General features: G+C 58.5%; 1 protein-coding gene across 1 annotated transcript; it reads right to left on the minus strand.

The window, feature by feature from the left end:
- Nucleotides 1–496: 496 nt before the first annotated feature.
- Nucleotides 497–20,258, minus strand: RILPL1 (Rab interacting lysosomal protein like 1). The gene is made up of 7 exons (XM_016203190.2): nt 19,878–20,258; nt 15,452–15,602; nt 15,089–15,207; nt 14,102–14,323; nt 9,531–9,703; nt 8,840–8,932; nt 497–1,482 (listed from the first exon to the last, which is right to left on the minus strand). Exons 1-7 carry the CDS (start codon nt 20,172–20,174, stop codon nt 1,338–1,340), a joined length of 1,200 nt encoding a protein of 399 aa, XP_016058676.2. The 5' UTR covers nt 20,175–20,258; the 3' UTR covers nt 497–1,337.
- Between the last annotated feature and the right edge of the window lie 4,775 nt (nt 20,259–25,033).

Here is a 25,033-nt window from a genome sequence, read left to right on the forward strand (position 1 = left end):
CTGGCATCAATGTCAAAGAGTAGAAATAGACGTTTTGTTTTCACATGGCTGCTCACATATTTATAAACTATTTCAAGAAAGACTCCCGAGAAACTGGCAATATTGGTTGCCCCCACTAGGGCAACTAAAGGTGGCGGGGGGGGGCAGGCAGGGGATTCCTCGGTCCACAGGCTTTGACCCTCTGGGAATAAACTCATAATTCTAACGGGGAGTCAGCACTGAGAACCATGCTCTACGGCAGCACTATCCCGTCTGATCACTCTCTCCAGCCATCTAGAAACAGGGTCCTGAGACCAGAAACTGACCCGATGGTTTGTTTCTCAGCAAACCCCAGTCGAGTGTGTGAAAAAGTGTCCCGGTCACTGGGCTCTGTGAGAGGAAATGCCACCTCTCTCAATCCACGCGCACCCAGCCTGGCTCCCCGTTTGCCACGGCAGCCCCGTGAGTCAGCCAGGCATTCCGTCCCCAAAGCCATCTTCTCACCCACCACCCCTGCTCCGGCAAGTCTCCCCCACCCCCAGCCCCCAGCCCCCAGGCTCCCTTGGTCTCAATCTGCTTTGTCTTCTTTGCAGAAGACTTAAATATTTAACACAGCAAAGGCTAAAAGGAAAAAAGATGCCAAGTTAAAAAAAAAAAAATCCACACGAGAGACACGGCAAGCTCACCCTTAGCAACTCTGTTAGGTTAGTACTGAGCGACTCACAGCGGGTCCCAAGGCACCGGCCCTGGGCGTCGCTCTAGGCTCCAGGCTCCAGGCACTATCAGTAACGGGGCGAGAGGGGAACACTGGCTCCCGCAAGGCCGTCCCCGCTCCCGGGACGGAGGCCTGTTGTCCGTATTTTCCGTTGGGTTTCGGAGGCCCTGCTTGTCCAGTGGACCCCATCCTATGTGGGTGCTTCCGCCACAACAATTCCACGAAGGCGACGAATGAAAACCTACCGCTCCCACTTAAGGTGACAGATGTGATCACAAAACCTCCGCCCAGAGTTTCACAGGAGCAGTCACACAGCAGGTACAAAGTGGCAAGTGGTGTATTTGGCTTAAAGAAGCTTGTGCTGCGGGAGTTAATGCAAAGGCCTGGCCTCCACGCACGGTCTTGTTAAATACGTATCCTAAGGGGTCCAAGTCATCTATTATAAAAGGCGAGGGCCCGGGTATAAATAAACATCTCTGGAGTTTGGCAACAGTACTTCAATGTGCTTCCTCAAAGCGGACAGTCTGTTCGAGAGACGCCTGACCCGACAGGTGGGCAGGGCAGTGACACCTGGGCTGCCAGGTCCCGTCGCGGGCGCTGGCGGCGGCCGGGTCAGGCGGCGGAGGGCGCAGGCGGGCCGCGGTCACAGGTGCTGCAGGGCCTCCTGTCCTTGCTCGGTGTATCCGTCGTCACGGTGGGTGTTGGCCCACTGGCCGAAGGACTCCTGGATGTGCACGGTCCTCTGCGTGTTGGCCAGGCGCTTCTTATCTCGGGAGAAGAAGCTAAACCTTCCGGAAGGAAAGAGAGCAGTGAGCTCCCGCCCCTGGGCGCGCACCTGACGGGTTTTCGCAACGCCTGGGGGGGGGGGGGGACACACAGCAGCAAACGCGGCGGGGAGCAAATCAAGTCACGGTATGAACGAAAAATCTGGGGGTGCGGGTCAGAGTTATTCTAGAAGCAGCAGGGGTTCTGTGTGCCATGGTCACGGCACCCTGGAGGTGACAGTGTGAACAGGGTGTGCACATGTGTGACGTGCGATGTTACCACCTCCTACCTTCACCACCACGGAGGGCCGCTCGTCACTAGTGGAAATGAGAACGTGAGGCGGCTGCGATGTAGACGGGGGAGCGTCTGTACGCAGCTATGTGTTTATGTAATGGGCCAGAAAACTGGAAATAGCCCCTCGGAGCCCGGATTCCGTGGATATTACTGCTTAGGGCGAGGCAAGAGCGGGTATTTAGGAAAAATGAGGCCATTAAAAAATATATTAATGGGACACGTGGTTCTCCGATTAGACAGACACTGTGACTGTAGCACGCGAGTGATATTTGGAAAATGTTATTCTGGAGTTGTCAAAAACGGATTCGTGGGGAAAGCCTGTAGAAGTCATCACTTCTATGAGGAGCAGGGAACGCAGACCAAGAGGCCCTTTGAAACCAGCTGTGACTACCGATCATAGTCCCATCAGAGCGGCCATCTGGTGCCGAAAAGGTAAGGCAGACACCACGGGCCCACTTAAAACGAGGCCTGCGAACCCCACCTCGGCAGAGAGCCTAGGGCCCCGGCCAGTACGCCCGGCTGGCCCACCTCGAGTCCTTCCCGAACCCCTTTCTGCGCTGCCCTCCGCCCTTCGGCACGCCCAGCCTTTAACAAGGCTCCTTGTATTCTCACCAAGGCCCCTGCCCTTGAATTTTGGTCTCTGAACTTAGTAAGTGATATAACTGCTGTGTTATGCTCCTGGGCGGGGGGGGCCAGGAATGAACCGCTGAGAAATCCAAGCTTCAGATCCACTGCTCTTGGTTCCCTCTGCTCACCGCCTGGCTGCGTGTGTGTGGCCTATGGAGTTCAGCGCTAACCGCACCCGGGTGAAATGATTTTACTGTCCCGCGGCGACCAGACCCTACAGTCGCCGCCTTCCAGGAATAAAGTGGCCTTTCACCGCAGAGCTGGCCAAGCTGGGATGTATCTGGACAGGTTCTCCCTACCGGCCAAGACCTCTTTCTCTGCGACAGCGTGTGCAGTGGCTAAGGAGGGCGCAGGTCTCATCCCCGGTTATTTGTGAGCTCTTCCCAGGGGTCATCAGGGCACCGAGCCGGCCAGAAATACAGCAGCCACACAGCAGCGTCACGTCCCCACTGCCTCCCTCGAGTAAGCAGACGAGCCACGTGCCACTTCCAGTCCACGGGGACACAGAGTCAGCACAGCGGCCCCTCCTTTGCTTCCCCCCCGCCCCCCCCAAAAGCAAGATCAGACAGCTTTCTAAGGATGGCTTGGCAAAACAGCGGTTTAGAAAGCCGGGGCGTGAAGACGGAAAACACAGTGTTAGTGTCACTCGGGGCGGGGCGGGGTGTCACAGCGGGCGTTGATTACTGACCCGTCACTTAAAGGACCTTCTTTACTGGATCATGGACAAGGTGGTTTTAGAACAGAAACAGAAAAGACAAAGAGAGTTATCAGTGACAGAGCCGAGACGTCCAGGGCCTCACTCGCTACTCGTGCAGACCGGGCGCCGTGAGGGGCGCGTCCGAGACCGCGCGCGGCGCCCACTGCCCACGGGAACACGCGGGTGACGGCCATGCAGCCAGCGTGGCCAAGGGGAGACGGGCCAGCCCAGCGGCAGCCGCAGCAGCAGGCATTCCGAAGGCAGAGCTCAAAACCAAACCAAGAAACCAGTGCCTACAAGGGAGACAAGTCCTCGGACAGGCTGCAGGGTGGGGTCATCTAGTATCAGTCCAGCCGCTACCATGGGCATTATGGCTGTAAAGATCCTGGTTAGAGAAGTACAGACAGACACAGAGAAGGTAAAAACGGGAGGCGTGAAAATAAACACACTCCACACACACCCCCGCACCCCCCCCCAGCCGGAGGGTCTGCTGCTGTTGCATGTTACGGGCGGAGCTGTGCCCCCGCCTCTGTGTGTATGTTGAAGTCGTCCTAACCCCAGGGCCTCCGAATGTGACTTTATATGGAAATAGATGCAACTAGTGGAGATGAAGTTAGGCCCCGGCCCGCATGGCCCAGTGGTTAGAGCCTCAGCCCGAGCACCAAAGGGTCGGTTCCCGGTCAAGGGCACAGACGTTCCACCCCCGGCCCCGGTCAGGGAGCATGTGGGGGGCAACCAATCGATGTGTCTCTCTCTCTGTCCCCCTCACTCCTTCCCTTGTGCTCTCTCTTAAAAATCAGTGGGAAAAATTATCCTCAGGTGAGGGTTAACCCCAAAACAAAACAGACGCAGTTATATTGCAGTTGGGGGGGGGTCCTTATAAAAGGGGGGAATCTGGAGACAGGACGCGCACACAGGAAGAAGCCACGTGAAGATGGAGAGATCGGGGTGAAGCTTCTGGAAGCCAACAGAGGCCAGCAAACCACGGGAAGCGGGGAGAGAGGCACGGGGCTGTTCTCCCTCCCGGCCTTGGAAGGAACCGACCCTGCCTCACCTCAACCTTGGACTTGCAGCCCCCGGAACTCAGAGCACATTTCTGATGTTTAAGCCGCCCGGTTTGGGGCCCTTTTGTTACAGCATCCAAACTGCCAGGGCAGGTGACACCCACCGAGGGAAGACGGGTGTCGGTGCGGGCCCGGGCGTGGGGAAGGGAGTGACTGAGTGCTCACCGGTCCCTTAGCTGGGCCAGGAAAACAAGCACCAGCCAAACCATCACAGCTTATTTTGAAGTTTTTTCGTGGCTTTTTTTTTTTTTTTTAGATTGACTGGGAAATGATATAAAATAATTGTCTCCAGTGAGGCTTGGGGCGTGTCTGTGTTCTGATCACCTCTGATCACCCCGCAGAGTAGCTGGCATCTTGGCAGAACCACCTGGAAGGCTTCTCAGGGCGACAGTGAGAAGTAGGGATACCGTTTGCTAAATGAAGGGGCCCCATCCCCGGAGGACAGGCCAGAGGGCACAGTTAGCTTTCCGGGGGCTCCGAGCCACACGGTTCTGCACCCACCTTCGCCAGGAGTCCTCTGTTAGCACGACAGGGACCCCCGAAGACACCGTCTTTGTGTGGGGATGGCCTTCGACGTGGGGTCATTTTTTTTGCCTGGACACACGCTGGGCCTCACTTGGGTCTGATCAGGGCCACACTGAGGCCCAGGGGCCTTGGGACACGTGGAAGTCCCAGCCGGGTTACCGTCTGTGTGGCTCACTAAGTGGACAGCCCCTTGCCCTCCCTGTTACCCGAGCCTCCCGCAGAGGCCGCCTCCTCTAGAGGGACAGCTACGTCCATGAGAAAGACGGGCTCCTTCTGGCAGCAGCTCACATCCTGGATGTGGCAGAGCTGCTTTGAACGCCCGCTCTCGGAGGAACGTGTCTGGAAGACAAACCAAGCGAGGGTCCCCCAGCAGCACCTCAGGCCGGTCATGCTCGGCTGTGAAGCTATTTCCAGGCTGCGGGGGGGGGGGGGGGGGGGTAGGGAAAGGACTCCCTGCTGCTACCACCGCTGGACGCCATGGTGGCCGCCGACCCCACGGCCAACCTTCCCGGGGCGCAGGGCCAGCTGTGGGACCCGCAGGCCCCCGGCCCTCCCTCCCCTGCCTGCTTCCAGGCCGGTCAGCCCTCCGCTGTGTGCGTCCATGGGCCCCCGACCGAGCTGAGGCCACACAAAGGGGGCACCGGTGCCTGGCGTCCACTGGGGACGGAGCTGGAGTCGCTCAGGCGCTCCCGCATGACCCGCCCGGGCAGTGCCAGCCCAGCCTCTCAGGCTGGCAGCTGCTGGGTCACAAGCTATTCTTGGACCGTCTTCTGGGCACATTGTTTTGACTGGCAGCAGAGTTTCTGGTTCCCCTGAGCGGTTCAGCCCAGAAACACAGACTCTGGCGTCTCCGGCTCGCGGGGCACTTGAGAGATAAGGGAACTGGGCAGTCGGCCCACAGCTGGTGACTCTATGAGAGGGGGGGAGGGGGGAGGACGGGACAGCGGGGTGGCAGACGAGGCATCGGTTAAATCCTGGCTCCCCCGGGCCTCACTCTCTTCATCTGAGAAATGGGGCTACTCGTCCCGGCTCTGAATCATCTCTGACCGGGGGAAGACACTCTCGTTCAAGTGCTCTAAGCGGTGAATCCCCTTCAAACCTCCACGGGAGTGACTGTTTACTGGGTGGGTGGAGGAAACTGGTCGAGGGCATGAAGCTGAGCTGCTGCAAAGCAGCCGTGCGCTGAAGTCAACAAGCTGTGTGACTGACACTCTGCAAAAGCCAGGACCAAGGGACCAGACAGACCCGACAGGCACCAGGAGTGAAGGCTGGAGAGGGCCCCAGACGTGGAACCATCTTAAGAACCGCCACTCCCTGCCCCGGCCGGCAGGGGAGACCCGTCCCTGCCCCAGGCTCCGGGCCCCCGGGCCACACTGACGCAGCTCCCGGTCGGCAGCCAACATGGACAAAGGCCACCAGTGTCCTGCCCGGGTTGGTCAAAAGCCTTTTGTGCCAGTCTGATTTTCTAGTTACCCCCTAGACGTGCAGGACGGCCTGGGACTGGCCACCTGCACTCCATGGATGGGAGATTCTGATTTCTCTCCCCCTCCCTCTTTGTCAGTCTCTATATATCACTGTTTTTTCTGTCTCTGGCACCCCGATTCTAGGCTCGGAGCCCCAGGCCTTGCTGAACAACCAGAGGCCAGGCCCTTCGGGGGAAGGGTTCTGAAAATGGGGCCCCAGGGTCCTTTCTGGAACAACCTGGAGAAGAAGACCGGACGCCACAGCCGCTCTGGGTGTCGGCAGAAACACAGGTGCGGGGGGGAGCGAATCCTGATAACTTCCCTCCGGATCTGACAAGTCTGGGATTTGCAAAAGCCAACTCTTAATTACCTGTTTCGGAGGAGGGGGCTGGAGTGGAAACCTAAGGAGTGGGAACAACAGAAGGTTTTCTTAGAATTACGTCTGACTTAGAGCCGAGGCGCTGGACGCACTGTAAACGAAAATGCTAGAAAGGTCTGGTTTTTGAAGGTCTGGGCACGAACCAACCGAAGGCAGCAGACGCTGGTCGCCTGGCCTCACCTCTCAGCCCAGGGAGGGGCTCTGCGCGCTCAGGAAACTCTCTCAGCTTCCCCCGGGTTTAACCCAAAGCACAAGACCGACTCTGCGCATCCTCACGTGGGATGGCAGACAGATCTGAGCTGCCGCACACTCAGTCCTGTTTCGTACCAACCACTGCCCGAGAGACCTGAGCGAGGGTAATAAGCGTTGGCACCAAGGGCTCCATCTCCCCCAGGATGAGCTGCAGTGGGTGCCAGTTACTCCGTCCACCCAGCCCCTCCCTCCCTAACTTCAGTCTGTGGGACCTGGGGAGGTAAAGCTGCTCTAAACCAGGGGAGCTAATGAGATGCAGTCCAGGCGATGGATGCACCGCCCTGCGATTGGCTTAGGGCTGGTCATGTGAGCCGGCCACAGCCAATGAGACTCGGTTCTCATTTCGGGGGAAGAATCTTTCTTCCCAGGGGGGTTTCAGAGGCGGGTGCAGGGAGAGCGCCCGACCCCCAGGAAGGAAAACCAAGTCACCCGGAGAGGCACGAGGCAGAGCCCTGAAAACCGGGGCTGGATCCAGCTGAGCCTGAAGCCAGATCGACCTGGGAAATTTTGGTTTCTTTTTAAAAAGCCACTGGGAGTTTGAGTTTCAATCGCCAACAAGCGATGACCAACACGGGGCCGAAATGGTGCTGGGATACGGTGGGAGCAGTTTGAACCTTTCTGGTTCCGGGAAACACCTATTCCTGTTCAGAGCTGGAAAGCACGCCCCCCACGCGCCCCCAATCCAGCAGAGATCGGGGACCAAGTGAATAAGCAGCCTGGGCTGGCAGGACGGGCTGGGAAAGGAGCCAGGCCTTGCCCCGCACTCTCCAGGGGCGGCAGCCTCACCTGTGGCCGTCGGGCCCGCGCTGGATCAGGCGCCCTCCCAAGAGCAGCGGTCTGGCCGTTACAAGGCCGCACGCGTGTTTCATTCCCCGTCCCGTCCACCAGCCCCGAGCACTGACTCAACTCACAGGCTGGGAACCAGCCGAGAATTTCCAAACGTAACTGGAATTAAAGGTGGAGGCATCCAAGGAACAGCCCGATTCCTCTCCCCACGCGCTCCCGGTGGCTTCCCAGCCCACGCCACTGGCTTCCACAAAGCTTTCGCCGGGGCTTGGGGGAAAGCACCAAGGCCTCTTCTGTACCAAACCTGGGGTACGGCTGGAAGGCAGAGAGCCAGGGAGGCGACAGTGACAGCGAGCCGGGCTCTCCTGCAGAGCTTAAACCGTGGGCTCTGGGGCCAGGCTGCCCGGCTTCCGGCCCTGGCTCTGTCTTACTCGCTGTTTGACCTTAGGCAGGGGGTTGGCCTCAGTGCCTCCGTGTCCTTACCTCTAAAATGGGACTGACCGTGCCGCCCCCTCGCTGGGCTCTGGGGAGGACCCAGCGAGACCATTTGCGGGAACAGGGCCGGGCACACAGTAGGCTCTTAGTAGACATTAGCTAACTACACCAGAGCTTCTAACCCTTTATCTGAAGGGCTGCAGGGGGTCAATGAACCTAAAATTGTTTGCAAAATTCTACATGTTTTCTTTCTCATCACAATCCCGAAGAGGCACTTTGATGCCAAAAACCACTGAAGCAGCTTTCAGTCTAGTTGAGGGCAAGGCCTGGACGGCTCCTCCTTGTGTGTTTCCCACTGCACCCCGGGCCTGACTCCACATATCGTGCACCAGTAAATACTCAATAGAGAGACAGAGGGACAGGTGGACGAGTCACCCAAGGAATGCAGAGAAGGGTGGACCCGGGGCCACTCTGGACCTCTCGGAGCTGGGGTTCCAAGCCTTTAAGCGGCACGAACCTCCCCCTCAGCCTTATCAGCTGTCCTCAAGGACACACCCCACCAGATCCACTCAAGCAACCCCCGAAACACAGCCACAGGCCGCCTTCCCGCCCCCCTGTGGCCTTCCCCTGCCCAGGGACCCCCCCCCCCCCGGAGGAACTCTGCATCCAGGTACAGAGACGAACTCAACGTCAAGGGCCAGGCCCGACGTGCTGGGGGTGAGGCCCATCTCAGCAGGAGGGAGTTAGTGACAAGCCTGGCCCCGGAGCAGGTGCCCAGGAGGAGGGAGAGGCCATGTGAACCGCCAGTTGGGCCTCGAGCCAGCAGCCCCGCCTGTGTGTCGGGATCGCGTCACTTACAGTCGCTTGATCCCAGACTCTGGCTGGGGGGACATTCTCGGGTGGACGATGGGCGGAGGCTGGAGTATTCGATTCTCCTCTTCTAATTCTTCACTGGAAGGGTTAAGAGGCGTAAGACAAGAGAGTCAAAAAAAATTGCATGAGAGCCGGAATATTCCAGGAGGGTGTTACTGTCCAAAAAGGGTCTCAAAACCAAAACTCACTTTTGCGATTTTGAAACGAACTCTCGTGAGGGTGTTTGGGATCTCAAGGGACCCTACCTAGAACCTTTCGCTGCAAACAGGAATAGGTTTGATTTGGGGAGCTGCCCCAGACCTCCCTGGTGGGGGGCGGTTATAAAACGCACCCGAGCCCGGCCGGCACAGCTCAGCGGCTGAGTCGAGCCATGAACCAGGAGGTCGCGGTTCGCTTCCCGGTCAGGGCACAGGCCCGGGCTGCGGGCTCGATCCCCAGCAGGGGGCGTGCAGGAGGCGGCCGGTCCGTGACTCTCATCATGGATGTTTCTCTCCCTTCCCCTCTCTCTAAAATCGATAAAAACATGTATCTTTCAAAAATGCACCCGAGAGTTTCAGAAAGGGTCTGGGAGCTTGTAAGTGCTTCAGGCCAGAGAGAGTCCCCAGAACGGACACAGACACAACCCCGTCTTCTAGGAGCCGGAGGGAGCTGGGCTGGGCGCGTCGGGGGCACGCACCTCTTGTAGTAGGCCAGCTCCTCCTGCAGCAGGAACACCTTGGACTTGAGCTCGTTCCTCTCGTGCAGCACGTCCCGCAGCTCCTGCAGCGTGAACCGGGGGCGGTTGGGGTCCTTGAGGTCCATGGCCGCCTTCTCCGCCTCCGAGATGCTCTCCTCTCCGCCGGGCTCCATCTGCAGGCGGCAGGGACGCTGCTAATGAATTCCTGGCAGCCTCCGCGGGCACCCCCTCCGCATCCTGTCACACGGCACTGCCCACCCTCCCCTCCCCGGGCCTCAGCGCCCGGGAGGGCGCTATTTTAGGAACCTGCAGGCCCCCCCTGCTCATGTTCTGCGTAGTTTCTCCGGATCCCAGAGCCTGCGGGCACCTGTTCATTGTTTGCCGGACCACAGGCCCCGCACCGCCCCACCTGACTCGGGGTTTCGTTACCGGGTACATTCAAAGGCGGCCGAGGAGAAACCGCACCGCCCGACGCCACCCCGAGGCCCACCTGCCCCTTCCGTGTCCTCACGCTCTCACCAGCGTGGCGGGAATCGGCGCCTACACAGCACTGTCTCCCTTTCCGCCTGACGTTAAGCCCTGCGCCTTTCCCGTGTTCCTGGCCCCCTGGCCGAGCCCTTCCTCCCCAGGGCTGTGGGCACTCTCCCCGCAGTTCAGTGGAAGCCCAGCTCCGGGGTGGGGGGTGCGGGTCACACGGTCGGATCCTAGCATGCTGCTCACCTGACCCAGGCCAGGCCCCACCCCGTCCTCCCACCTCCGCCACAGAAAGGAGCTTTTTTAAAAAAAATGATAAAATACACTTGGAATTGGCCATTTTAGGATACACAAGTCGGCGGCATTCAGTACATTCAGTGTTGCACAGCCACAGCCCCTATCTAGCTTCAGAACTTTGTCGTCACCTGAAAAGAAACCACGCCCGCCGGCAGTCGCTTCCCAGCCCCCCAACCCCCAGCCTCTGCCCCCCGCGTCTGCTTTCTGTCCCTGTGGGTCCGCCTGTTCGGGGCGTTTCCTATAAACGGACTCCTGTCACATGACCTCCTGCGTCTGGCTTCTCCCCCTCGGCACCACGTCCCCAAGGTTCACCCACACTGCAGCGAGCGTCAGAACTCGGTTCCTTTTCACGGCCGAGTAATATTCCACGGCACGGCCAGGCCACCCTCCCTTTACCCTTTTACCCGCCGACGGGCGTTGGGGCTGTTCCCGCCTTCAGACCACTGTGAGTGATGGTGCCGTGAACCCCGGCGTGCGGGGATCTGTCTGAACACCCGTGTTTAATGCTTCGGGGGACACGTCTCCGAGTGGAACTGCTGAGTCACAGGCAGCTCTGACTTTCTGAGGAAGCGCCACACTCCTTTCCACAGCGGGCGTGGGAGGGAGGGCTCCACATTCTCCGCGTCACCGCCAACACGCTTCCCCCCATTCGTCTCGGGAAGGAAGCTGCCTCCACCGAGTCAGCTGGCCAGCCCTGCAGGTGGCCCACTCGGAGCCGCCAACGCCCCGTGGCCCACCAGAAAAAGCTCAGGACAACAGCGGGAAAACTCTGGAGCACGAGGAGGTATTGAAATAAAGCCACACACCCCCCCCTCCCCAAATAAGCCCCACAGCGGCGCGGGGACCACGGGACTCCAGCCTGGACGGGTGACTCGAGGTCGGGATGCTGAAGGAGTCCGGAAGGCATTCTGGAGAGCGGGACAGGCTGTTCTGGGAAAGGACACTTGAAAGGAGACACCACCCACCAGGGCAGATCTGGTGACAGGAGAGGCACTCGGCAGGCAGGGGCGGGGGGAGTGGGCGTGACCCCGAGTCAGCAAGAAGCAGCAGGTGGCAGGAGCAGCAGGAAACCAAAGCCTGACCCCCCCACACCAGCTGGGGAACAGGGTGGGGCCTCCTCCCACCTAAGAACTAAGGCAGGAAGCGGCAGAGGGCCGAATCCCCAACGCAGTGCGTCTGCTGATGCCACACGACCAGGTGGGCTGTGCCCTCGGGAAACACCTGCGGTGGCCGACTCCCCCGCACAGCTACATGCTTGCACGGTATTCCCCACCCGAGACCACGCACAGCCAGTGCCGGGCGGACAGCAGGCACTCACCAACGCCAGCTCACGGCGCTTCCCTGCCCAGGTTAACCATGGGCATCCTCGGGTGGCTAATATTTACCCAACACGTATTAAGCATGAACTCTGCGCCTGCTGGTCACTGAGCTAACGAGATGAATTAGACAGGTCCGGGTGCAGGGAAGATACACACAATTAGAAACTTACCAGGTGATACAATAAAAGGGGTGCGAGACATCAAACCCTAACTGGGGAGGACTGCAGAAGGCGTTACTGCAGATGTGGTCTCTGTGCGTGGGGTTTTGACGGATGTGTAGGAGCTCGCTAGAAACTATGCTCTCCCCTCCCTTCAGCCTCCGCCCCTCATTTTGTTTGGCTCTCGCTAAACAAAACTTTTTCCTAAAGTTTTCTATTCTAAAACTTTTGATCTGTGGCCCAAAAGTTTAGATGAGAAGATTTCACACTAAAGGTTAGGTTTAGGGCTTCGTTTTGGATAAAAATTGGAAGATCGCGTAACACTGGACCCCCCTGGCGACACTGGGCTGGGCTGCAGAGCTGCTGCTTCCTCTTTCGTGCTCTTTCCACGCCTGCTCTTTCCTTCTCGGCCCCTGAGGCATCAGCAGCCCCTTCTGTGGACCCAAATCTCAGGCCCATACACTCCCTCCAGGCCCTCCCTTCCCAGGCAAGTCCGGTGTCTCCGTGTGTCTCTGGGGGGCCATCTGACAGGTGTCCGCCCACCCTGGGGGAGGTGAGAAGCCCTTCAAGACGTTTCCAGAGCCAGGAAGTGTCGGGCAGCTGACCCAGATGCTGGCGAGTTTTTCCACCACAAAAAAATGATAATTATGTGGCGCGACAGGGCTGTCAGCTAACGCTATGGCGGCGCTCACACTGCAATATATTAATGTATTTAATCAACTCGTGTGTACCTTAAACTTACACGATGTTATATGTTAAAAAAAAAATTTTAATTAAAAAAAAGAGGCTCCCAAACCCTTAATTCCCAAGAGGCCTCTGGGCAAGCTGCCCACTCCTCTCCAGGCCTGTATTTCTCCATCCAGCCCTCAATAACCATCACTATCTCCAGGGGCCCTTCCCGCCCAGACACCCGGGGGTCCCTATAAACACTGGTCTCAGGCCGGAGCCTTCCCCGCTCATCCCACAGGCTGCAGTCGCCCAGCACTCAGAGGGGTTCCTTAGAGCCCGAGTTCCTTTACTCTGGAGGCGGGGCGGCTGTTTTAGGGGGGAGCGACCTGATCCCCTTAGAGCTTGGGGGCTTCCCAGGCAGGTCTGCAACCAAATCCTGGCTTCTGGGGCCACTGCCTGGGAGTGCAGAAGAGGGACAGCTGGGGGCTCTGGCTTCTCCGGAGGCCACCGGTCCCAACGCAGTGCCTGGGGCAACCCCGATCGGCTTGTCCAGACCGAGAGAGACGGCGAAGGCTCACCAGCCACACAATCAGGCCGATCGGCAGCCGGCCTTCTAGGCTTACTTCACCCGGGACGTGGAGGTGGCCTGGGTTATCACAGGCTGTCCGCTGGTCCCACGGGACACTTTGGGCACAGCCTGAGGGAGATGCCTGGGGCCCCAGCTGCTCCCTGGGGAGGCCTAGGAGCCAGGTGACAAGCAGTGGGGCCTGTCCAGAGAGGCGTTAGGGAGGCCACATCTCCATCGGGGCCTCCATCCCGAGGCCTGGCCCCCTGCGCATGCTCCCCGCCGCCTGGGGACGGCATGGCCACGTCCTGTGCCCCAGCCCAGCAAAGCGGACTGACCGTGCTCTGGTCACCCTCGGTATCGCCAGGCCTACCATGAATAAATTCAGCCTGAAGACCCAGCTTCGCCTGATGGCTCCTGTCTGCTTTCCCTGTTTACTTTAAAACAACAACAACAACAAAAAAAAAAACCCTTGCCCTGCCCACTGTGGCTCAGTGGTTAGAGAATTGGAACTGCGCACTGAAGGGTCTTGGGGTTTTTTTTTAAGCCCTGACCCAAGGAGTGAGGATATTTTTCCCATTGATTTTAGAGAGAGTGGAAGGGAGGAGGGAGGGCTAGAGATGCTCTGTGGACTTGCCTATTCTGGACACTTCAAATAAGGGGAATCATGTGGTACATGGCCTTTTGTGCTGGTTACTTTCATGCAGCACGTTTTTGGGGTTCATGCATGTTGTAGCAGGTGTCAGTGCTTCATGCCTTTTCATGGCTGAGTAATATTCCACTGTATGGACAGACCACGTCTTGCTCCTCCATTCATCAGCTGATGATGGACGTGGGGTGGTTTCTACCTTCTGGCTGCTGTGAACTTTCAACACAACCTATAATTATCTGAATGAACCAGTGAGTGGCAGGTGCCCCGTAGCCAATGCTGAGCTGAATACCCTGGGCTGGAAGGCTGGGGGCCCAGATCGGCCTCTCCCCAGGGTGCTGTGTGTTTTCTAGGCCGCAGCTTGCTCTCTCTGGGCCTCCGTTTCTAAACTAAAGCATCACGGGGAAAACAAGGCAGCCCCGAGCGGGCATCCACCTCACCTCAGGCTCCTCCTGGCCGTTCTGGCTGCGTTCGCCCCGTAGCCTCTCCCGAAGCTTCCCCAGCTCCGCCCGCAGGCTGCCCATCTCCTGCTCCTTGGTCTGCAGGTCAGCCTCCAGCTCCACCTTCTGCTCGATCAGGGCCTTGCCCTGGGCCTCCACCACGGTGACGCGGTGCCGGAGGTCGTGGTTGATCTTCATGAGCCGGGTCTGCTGCTGCTGCAGCTGGGGGGGGAGGGAGGGGTCGCTGAGTGGGGCTGCCCCGGGCACACCATCCGCAGGCCTGCCATCTGCTCCCCAGTCTCTGTATGGCTGACATTTGTTCCTATAGCTGCTAACGCCGGAGACGGGCAGTGTGCGTATTGACGATGCTAATTTTACAACCGATGGAGGACACGTGTCTCGCTAGCACGTTGTAACCATTTCCCAGCAGATGGAAGTCACGCGCCTTGAGAAAGGGCGTGTTTTTCTAATTCAGACAGAGACACCCCAGGTTCCTGGGGCCGCCTGGTGGGCACAAAGGGGGTGGGACTCCAGGGACCGTTTGAGAGAGAGAGAGACACATCGATCGGCTGCCTCCTGCACGCTTCCCGCCCGGGTTCGGGGAGTGAACCCACAACCCAGGTACATGCCCTTGACCGAGAATCAAACCCATGACACTTCGGTGTGCAGGGGCCGACGCTCTAACCACTGACCCACATCGGCCAGGGCTCCGGGAACCACTTACTCAGGGGGAAGCCTCGGGCTCAGAGCCACGCTGATCGTGGCTCCGGGGCTCCCCAGGGCGTACGCGGCCGGAGGCAGGTCACCGGGCAGGGCCACGGCTTCAGGGCTGGGCCTGCCAGGCTTCAGGCGGGACCCCCGCGCCACCTCGCCCGTGGACTGAGACCCGGGGGTGGGGGGACTGGGAACCTCCTGAGGGGAGATCCAGTCTCATGCTGGAACCTCCTGGCCGGGAGGGTGGACGCGGGGTGGGGACCGGTCACTCACAGCCTCAACGTCCTCATTTCTCAGGCCCAGCTCCCGGTCCTTAGCGCGGATCTCGTCCCGCTGCTTGTCCACCACCTCCTTCAGCTTCTTCATGACCTGCCGCTCCCGCTCCGACATGCCTGGGGGGGGACCTGCGGGTGAGCCCACCTCCCGGCCCCTCGACCACCCGGCAGCTTCCCGCTGGGCCCCTGGGCCCCGGGCCTCCTCTCCCCGTTCACCCCACCTCGGCGCTATTTTTTTGTTTGTTTTAAATTATCATATAAGGATATTTTTTCCGTTGGTGTGTTTTTTTAGAGAGAGTAGAAGGGGAGGGAGAGACATCGACGGGAGAGAGACCGGGGCCCCCACGCCGACCCTCCTGACCTTCTTGCTTCTGGAACTCCTCCTCGGAGAAGCTGACGTCCTTGTGCGAGAGGTTGGTCATGAGCTGCTTGTTTTCTTCCTGCAGCTGCGCGATCTGGGACAGGAGGTCCTGCGCCTCCCCTCGCCACACGTCTTCCACCAGCTCCAGCTCCTGCGGAGGCGACGGACCGGCGTGGGGTCACAGCCCGGGGGGGCACGGCCTCACCCCTGACCCCGGGAGCAGCTCGGAGTTGCCGGGGCTCTGGGTCTCCCCCTCCCCCATGAGAACGGGGCATCGGGCGCCAGCAGCCCGCATGGCACCTCCGCGAGTGACGGGGGCGCCCCTCCTCTGTTAGGACCTGGGCAGGTCAGACCCGCCCCACGGACAACCACGGAGCCCCAGCCGCACCTGTCTGCCGTCTGGACGGGAGAGAGTAAGGAGCAGCCCCAGGCTGGGGGACCCTAACATTCCCAACCTCTCGGGGAGCCCACACCCCTGATCTTCGGACAGACCCTCAGTCAGGACGAACCTCCCTCCAAGGGAGAAAGAGCCTGCAAAGGCCCCGGGGTCCGCCACCCGGCCCCAGAGTTCATGTGGTCTCAGGAAACTTGCTTAACCACTCGGAGCCTCAGTTTCCCGCATTGAGGAGCCAAAAAGAAAGGCTCACGGGGTTGCTGTGAAGATAAACAAGATCCGTCCACTGAAATCATTTTGTGGACAGCTACCGTCAAAGGAATAAAACAACAAACATCGTCATGGCCGCGAAGAGACTGTAAACCCCGCGCATCTCTGGCGGGAATGGGAAACGGTGCAGCTGCTGTGGGGGGCAGTCGGGCAGCTCCTCAAAATGTTAAATAGCTACCACGTGACCCAGCAATTCCACTCCCGGGATCGGCCCGGTCGGGGGTAAGCGCTGGGGTAGGCTGAACGCCGGCCCCCAAAGACATCCGCCCTCTGATGCCCGGAACCTGAGAACAGGTGACCTTACACGGCAAAAGGGACTTTGCAGGTGGGATTCAGTTAAGGATCCTGAGATGGGGGAGGCCCCTGGGTCCTCTGGGTGGGCCCGAGGTCATCACAGGGTCCTTATATGAGCAACAGAGGGAGGCAGGAGGGTCAGAGTCAGAGTGGAAGTGGTGACAGAGCAGAGATCAGAGTTAGATCCTGAAGATGCTCTGCTGCTGGTCTGGACGCTGGAGGGGGGCCGCACATGCCGAGGAAGACACGGGTGGGGGGTGGGGCCGGGTCAGGTCGGGTCTAGAAGCTGGAAAAGGCAAGAAAGTGGGTTCTCTCCTAGAGCCTCCAGAAGGAACGGGGCCCTCCTGACACCTGGATCTTAACCCAGTGAGGCCCAGTCCTGACTTCAGCATTCTACCCAGCATCCTCTGTAACGATGTTATGCATAATATCCTGTTACCCAGTGTGACGACTCGTTTGACAATACGTGAGCCAGCAAGCGCGGTCATTTGTTACAGCAGCCACAGGACACGGATCCGGCCTTGCGCCCTCAGTTCTGTCCTTCCTTCTCTCAACGAACTAGAGTTGGCCTGGGGAGGTGGCTACTGCCCCTGAGCTGACCACGCAGAATCGAATCCTGACTCTTTACCAGCTGACAAGCTTAAAAACTTAAACACACACCCATCTCCTCACTGGAATTCCACCAGCCCAGAGAACAGCCGTGAGCCACACGTGGCTGCTGATCCCTTGAGAGCGGGGCTGGTCTGAACCAGGCGGGCAGTAAGAGCGAAACACTCACTGGATTTAGAAGACACAGTATCCCTCCGCCCCACCCCCAAAAAAATGCAAAATATCTAATTAATATGTTTTTTTGTAACTACCTGAAGCGATGAATGTTACCTAAAGTTATTCTGGCGATCATGTCACAATATACACATGTATCAAGTCATTATGTTGGACACCTGAAGCTAGTACGTCAATTATATCTCAATAAAGTGATCTGTTACACTGATCACCTGCTAAAATAATAGTATTTTGGGGAGACTGGGTTTGATTAGATATGTTATTAAAATTAACCCCATGTGTGTCTTTTCGTTAATGCGACAAGCCACATTATATTCCTATGGGATAGCACCGTGCTAGAAATTGGGTCCCTGAGGGCCACGACCTCATCTGCTATGGTCACCGCTGTCTCCCAGAACAGCGCCACGCACACAGTAGGCACTCAATAAATACACCTGTTTAACGGGTAAATGAACAATAGACGCTATTTACATTACACGCAGCTGTACCCGCCCAGCCACCGCTTCCTAACTCCTTCCCCGCAGTCCAGCTCTCCCTGCTCTCTCCGCACACGTGGCCGGGGTCACGGCGCCTGCTGGGGCTCCTCAGTGGGGCCGCGGACTCAGGCACCAGGTAGAGCAGGTAGAGAAGGGAGGAAGGACGGGAGGGAGGAAGGAAAGACGGGACAAGCGGATAAGATCAAGAGCGTTTTCCACATTTGTGAAAATAACACCTTGAGGAGCCTTTGAGACCGAGGGGGTGGGGGTGGGGAGATCAGGAGACTCTCTCGATTCCCCGAGAAGACCAGCAAGGGGACTGGGCCGGGCTGGGGAAAGGCCTGGTCCTCTGATTCAGGAGCGCGCAGTGCAGTGTTTACAAACAAGTCCTGCTTCTGAACACACTGGTGCCGGCTTCCTGCGGATGGCGGTCCAGAGGCGACAAGTGCAGCTGGCTGGGAATTCCGCTGACTCCGGGCCTAGGGCCTCCGACACTCTGAGGGGTGCCTCCCAGCCCGGATGCAGAACTAAAAGCCAGGGGTGGGGGCCACGGGTGCTAGGACCTCCGTGTGGCCTGGGCTAAGCCCCTTGGTCCCTGTTCGTAAGACGTATGGGAGGATTTCAAAGATCCCTTCCCTCCCGGAGAGACGGAGCCACCTGGGGTAGGAGTAGAGAAGCCTGGGATGGGGGTGGGCTCCCCAATATCAGCCTACGAGCACCCCAGGGAAGGCCTCTCCAGGCCTAAAGGTAGTGTTAACACTGACAAGGCCCTCACAGTGGGCCACTCTGTCCTGAGCACGTTACATACATGAACCCTGCAAGACAGGGACTGTTACTGGCGCCCTTTCACAGCTGAGGACACCGAGGCACAGAGAGGCTAGGAGACTCGGCCAACATCACACAGCCTGTGAGTATCAGGGTTGGAAGCCAGGCTGTCCGGCTCCAACGTCCCTGCTCCCTCGAATCCTGACGTTAATTACAGGGCTGGGGCATTTTCAAGCTGCCAGGGTGATCCTGGAAACGTTGCTGAGCTCCTGGGAGCTTGAGTTTCCTTCCTGACCCCAGGGCACAGGGATCTATGAGGACAAACATAGTCCAACCTCACGAACACTGGTGCTCTCTCTTAGCCACCGACGGTCGGCCCGCAGGTCAAGACTACAGACACTCAACGTACCTACGCCACACACAGGTGGCGGCCTGCCGGGGACGTTCAGAGAGGCAAAGTGTATTTCCTGAGGCCACACAGCAAGCCAGAGCCTGTCAGGCACCTGATCCCCCCCCAAGGAAAGGCGTCGCCTCCCATTCTCCGTCGGAAGGTCTGACAGGAGCGTCCCTGGGCTGGCGCTGGGACAGGAAGCCCGTCTCCCACTTCCTTTCCCCCAGGCTCCGACCGGAGGCCCTGATTCACCAGCCCAGAGGGCTTCCCCTTCCCGGGGCAGCGGCTTCGCTTGAAATCTGCCCCAAATATCTCCTTCCCCCAAAGTAAACAGGTGGACAGGAGACGCTAGAATCATCTCCAATGGGGACGGCGCTCTCTCAGCACTCACTTGGGACAAATCCTACCCCCTGGGCACACACCCCCTCGGGGTTTCCATCCGTAACATGAAGGTGATAACTCCGACCTCGCCTTAGAACACAGGGTAAAATCCAGGAGCAAGGCACCTGGAAGCACACGTTAGTAAACCAGAAGGAAGCCTGGGGAGCAGTTTGCAAACAGGAACCCAGAGCCTGGGGTCAAGGAGCTCAGGGGCTGGAGGTCACACCCCTTCCCGCTCTGGGGGGAGCCCCCCGGGGGGGAAGGAAAAGGGTGCCTGGCACCACATCTTGGGTGACCCTGAAGGGCAGGAAGCGAGGATATTTTTTCCACTGAGAAAGCTGATTTCATTTCTGAAAAAAAGTACCGTTCCCTAGACACCTTAGGTCCTGCCCCATCCAATCCTTACAAGGTGGGTCCTGTCCCTGTCGCCCTGTGACTCCAGAGGAAACGAAGCACAGAGAAGCCACGGAACTCGCGCGAGGTGGCAAAGCTACCACACGGGGAAGTGGGGCTGGAACTCGGGTCCGACCCCCAGGGGCTGCCCCGCGCCTCTGGCATGGTCCACGGCACGCGCCCCGGCCGGGCCTCCCGCTCTCCCCTCGCCCGGTCCACGCGTGCCCGAGGCTGACGCGCGCCCACTGCGCGGACGGGCCGACTGAGGCCGCTGCCCACCTTCTGGTGCTTGCGCTCCTTCTCGATGCGGTCCATCCTCTCCAGGCGCAGGCGGTCCAGCTCCAGGCGCAGCTCGTCCAGCTCGGGCGCGACGTGGTGGCGGCTGACCAGCACCTCCAGGATCTCCAGGACGCGCACGACCTTGGGCATGAGGCGCGCGATGGCCTCGCAGCCGTGCTGGTCGATGACCCGCTCGAATTCGTGGCCCACGAGCGACGCGATGTCGTACACGTCCATGACCGTCAGGTCCGCCGCGCTCTTCTCCAGCGCGGGCTCCGGCCCCGCGTCCTGCTCCATGGCCCCCAGCCCGGCCTGCCCCGGCCCCAAAACTCGTGCAACTCGCGAACTTGCCGCTGTCGGGGGCAGCGCCCGGCCGGGCCCACCGCGCGCCGCCCGCGCTCAGCCGGCCCTCGGGGGGGGGGCGCACCGGGCGCGCGGGGAGCCGGGGCGGCGAGCCGGGTGCGGGTCCCGGCGCCCGCTCGGCCCGGATCCTGCTCCCAAGTGGGGGGGCGGGGGGGAGGCGGTGGCGGCGAGGAAGGCGCGTGCGCAGGCCCGCGGCGCCTCCCAAGTTGGGAATCCGAGTTGGGCGCAATGGAGGCGCGGGGTCTGGCTGGAGACGGCGCCCCGCCGCCCTCGGAAACGGTTCGGGCCCGAGGGTCGTCCCCACGCCCGGGGCCTGGGAAGGACGGGCGGCCGCCACTGCCCCGGGAAACTTTGGCGGCGGCGAGGCCGGGGGACCGACCCGCCCCCCCGCGGGGATGCCGCGCGCCCCGCCCCGATCCCGGCCTGGCGAGGGCGCGTCCGGCTTCTTCCGCCCGAGGGCGCCCCGGGGTCGCCACGGGCACCGACTCCCTCCCTCCCGCCGACTCAGCAGCCCCCGACCCGGCTCCACCCGGCCGCGCCCCCCGCGCGCCCCGACGCACCGCCCCCTCCTCCGCCCCGCGCTGGCTCCGCCCCCGCTCTCGCCATGGGGGTCGGGGGGGGCGAAGCTCCCCGGGAGGAGACCGGGCGGCGGCGGCGGGGATGGGGGTCGCGTCGGGGGGCGGCCCCTGCGCGGGGGAGGGGGCAGGGGGAGGGTCCAGAAGTGGACTCGGGGGTGGCACCCATCCGGGGGACGGAGCGAGGCGGCCGGGGCGGCGCCGGGCCCTGCGCGCCCGCGGAGGCGTCTCCCCACCCCGCCCCCGCCGAGGGGCGCACGGGCCGCGGGGTCTTCTGCGCCCGACGCTGCCCCCCCCCCCCCCCCCGGCCGCGCCCGTGCCCGTTAGCGGCTCGGCGCCGTGGAACACAGGCCGCTTTGCGGAGGAGTCGAGGCCTGGGTTTGGGGTCTCAGCGCGAGTCTTCGTGTCCCAAGCCCCCTGTCCTTTTAACTTGGCCAAACCCACTCGTCCGTGAGACCCGCCGCCCCCGCCGGGACAGCCTTTGTCGAACCCAGAGCCCCTCCCGTCTCCGTACCCCGCGCGCAGGGGCTGGGGGCCTCCCTGCGCTCCCGCAGCCGCCGCTTCTCCCGTGACCCTGCCCGTAGCGCGCGGGGTCTGAACCGTGTGGTGCGCGCAGGCCTCCCCCTGCAAGCCGGGGGCTCCTTGAAGGCAGGAAAAAAAGTCCTTCACGCCCTTGGAGCCATAAAGCCCACCCGACCTGGCTCGTGTTGATGAAAACTTTAAAAAAATTTAAAACGTACAGCGCATTTGCTTTCTATTTGGTTTAAAAATAGATAAGGCTGGTCCTTGCCATGGGCCAGGCATTCTTCTAAGTGCCTTCGAAATATTTCCGCATTTATTCCATACTCCATTGGTTCGGTTCTCAAAAGTGTGGCCTGATGACTCCAGGGGTTCCCCGATACCCGCAGGGCCCCTGGGCGGTTGTGCCTTTTGCCCACAGCATCCGAGGGAGAGGCTGGATGTGCTTCGGGTACTTAACACAAAGCTGCACATCTCCATAGACTGTGCAGAAGCAGATCTGAGGATCAGCTCCTGCAATGAGCTGCGCGCATTACAGAGACTTGCAGAAACCATAAACAGTGGCACTGTTCTCAGTACTCTTTTTGTTTGTTTGTTTGGGGGTAAAGTTATTTTTATTAAAAATATTTATGTTATAATGTGTCTGTTTTTAAATGAACCAATATTATTGTTTTAAAAACATCAGTTTAAATTCCTGGTTACAGTAGCGAACCATAGATCTAAGCCACCTAACCAAACCTGGAGGTTCTTCAATTGTTTAAAGAGTGTCCTTGGAGCCCGGCTGGGGTGGCTCAGCGGTTGAGCATCGACCTAGGATCCAGGAGATGGCTGTTTGATTCCAGGTCAGGGCACATGCCAGGGGCTGCGGCTGGATCCCCAGTAGAGGGTGTGTAGGAGGCAGCCGATCAATGACTCAGAAGTCTTTTTATCTCTATTTTACAGACGAGGAAACTGAGGCACAGCCAGGTCAAATAACTTGCCCAGGGCCAGGCAGCTGGTAAGTGCTGACCAGGGGGTCAGGTCTGTGCAGAGCAGCCCAATGAGGTGGACACAGTACCACCCTCCTAGTTCAGGGACACTGAGGATTAGCTACTGTAACAAGTCGCCCCAGACTTGGTGACTCAACACAATATAAACTGACTCTCTCACAGCTCTGGAGGCCAGACGTCTGAGATCAAGGGGTTGGCTGGGCCCCGGTCCCTCAGGCGGGTCCAGGGGAGGGTCCTGCTTGCTTCCTCCAGCTTCTGGCCGCCTTGGCTTGTGGCCACATCACTCCAGTCTCTGCCTGTCCTCACATGGCCGCTTTCCCTGTGTGTCTGTTTCTCTGTAGCTCTTATAAAGACAATTGTTACTATTGTACTTGAAAAAAATTAACAGTAATTTCTTCACATAGAATATGCAGTGTGTTCAAAATAATTGTCTCATTTTTTATAGGTCTTTTTTTGTTTGTTTAACTCAAGATGCAAATAATGTCTTTATATTGCAATTGATTGATACATTCTTCAGTCTCTTAATCCTTGATCTCTTTTTTATTTCCTAGCCTCCACATTTACTTGATGATGAAACAGGATTTTTTGGCTCTTAGAGATTCTCTGTCTGGGTTTTACTAATTTCACCACTGTAATGCCCTTTAACATGTTTGTTTTCCTCATTTTCTGTAAACTGATAGCAGGGTCAAGAGATGTGATCTGATTTGAGTTCAATTTCTTGGGTTGGTGGTGTGTTCTAGCATTTCTTTTATCTTTTTCTGTGTTGTTTTTTTTTAATGTTTATTTAGATATGTCACATGCAATAATATTCACCCTTTTAAGGCGTAAATTCAGTGGTTTTTGGTATATTCATGAGCTTGTGCATTCACCACTCTCTCGTTTCAAAATGTTTCCATTAACCAAACTTAGCAAGGGAGCTCAGATGCTGAGCAGGAACGAGCGCGCAGCTGTGGAGGAGGAGGCCATGCAGATTTGGGCCCGAGCGGAAATGCTGGGAAACAGCAGAAAAGGGATTGAAGGTCCCGCCTCTAGAGGGCTGCTTTTTCCATCCGCTCCACACGCGGGACACTCAGCCTCTTCTCTCCATAACAAGAGCATGGGCTTCCTAAGACAGTTAAGAAAAAAACGATGTAATGTCTGTGAATTGCTTTCAAATAACCCACTGGGAGGGCGGGATGGCTGGGAATATGAATGAAATGAAGACTGGCCATTTTGTTAATAACGGTTGAAACTGGGGGATGATACCGTGGAAGTTCATTATACTGTTCTGCATCCATCTGTAATATTAGCGATTTTTCATAATAATAAAAACACTCACCTGTAGACCTTATTAACCAAGGTCACCCCAATAAATTCCATTTTTAAAATGTCAAAAAATAAAAGGACTACAGGCTTGAAGGAGTGCTGACGTATGGGCTTGCCTGGGATGACCACAAGTCTTGCTTTAGCTGCGGATCAAAGGAGAGAGGTTTGATGCCACCAACGGAGACAGAAGGTCTGGAGAGGGGGGTAAGATGAGTGGGCGCCGGGGAACACCCACACTTAGGGGCAGGGAGAAGAGCTGCGGGCGGGTGACGGACGGTTCCTCTCGCTGTGAGCCGCTGGGCCGGGCACGTGGCAGGAGAGGTCACCGCTTCCTGGAAAATCAGGCCACAGAGTCCTGAAAAACCACACTGGGCTTTGACGGGCCGTTTTGGGCCACCTGAGTATAGCTTTCCCGTGTTCCTGCCATAGACTGGGCATGGACTGTGTGTTCCCCCAGACTCGCGGGCTGAAACCTTAGCCCCCGATGTGGTGGTGTTAGGAGCTGGGGCCTGCGGGAGGCGACGAGGTCATGTGGGCCGAGCCCAAACGCATGGAATTCGTGCCCTGATGAAAGAGACCCCAGACAGCGTCTGCCCTGTGAGGTCACAGCTGAGAGACGGCCGTCTATGAACCTGGAAGGGGACCCTCACCGGACTCTGAGTCTGCCAGGGCCTTGATCTTGGACTTCCCAGCCTCCAGAACCGCGATAAATAAATGTCCGAGTCTATCAAGGTCCTGGTCTAGGGTATTTTTGTTACAGCAGCCCCAGCTAAGAGAGACTATTTTATGAGCACCCCTACTTTTCAGGAGCCTAAGAAGTCTCTTGCCCAACTCTCCTCGACTTAGCCCGTCCCTTGCACTTGATCCCAAGGACTGGGCCTGAAATAACACCCTCACACCCTCTCTTCTACCCACCGCCCTCCTGACTTCCTGCGGTTATTATTCTGGCTTCTCACTCCTTCCCCTTCCTTCCCCTTCCTCCCCCTCCCTGTCTGCCTTCTTTAATTTGAGCCTTGTGATGGACACGGACAAGTCTGACGTCACGATCACATCTCTCAACGCCAGGAGTGTCACGAGACTCCCAGTTTGTTCCGTGTTGATTCCGTGGGATAGTCACCCTCCCTCCAAGGACACTGTAGAGAAGACACAGTTGGGCTCCCAAATTCCATCTTGGAAAACAAGAGGATGGAACCCTCAGCGACGGTCGTCTTTCGAGTGCATTGGGCACCGGCTCTGAATTTCAACGTCTGTCCACCCCCGGAGAGAGGCTGCCCGTCGATGCCGGTCTGGGCGGCATTTCCATTCGGCTACGTGACCCTGACAGTGCTGCTCTGCCTCCACCGAAATGCAATGTTTCAAGACAAATATTTTAAAAAGTAAAAAATAAATAAATAAAAATAAAAAA

The sequence above is a fragment of the Miniopterus natalensis genome, chromosome 20, assembly GCF_054644295.1.
Source record: "Miniopterus natalensis isolate mMinNat1 chromosome 20, mMinNat1.hap1, whole genome shotgun sequence".
NCBI classification, from domain to species: Eukaryota; Metazoa; Chordata; class Mammalia; order Chiroptera; family Miniopteridae; genus Miniopterus; species Miniopterus natalensis.

Bases quoted from the DNA above. Each gene is read 5' to 3' on its own strand.
- RILPL1 (XM_016203190.2), bottom strand. From the start codon at position 20,174: ATGGAGCAGGACGCGGGGCCGGAGCCCGCGCTGGAGAAGAGCGCGGCG. The intron at 14,324-15,088 runs GTGAGTGACCGG...CTCCCCCCCCAG, and splicing joins GAAATGAGGACGTTGAGGCT to CTGCAGCAGCAGCAGACCCG. The intron at 1,483-8,839 runs GTAAGTGACGCG...TCCTTCCGGAAG, and splicing joins GAGTCTGGGATCAAGCGACT to GTTTAGCTTCTTCTCCCGAG.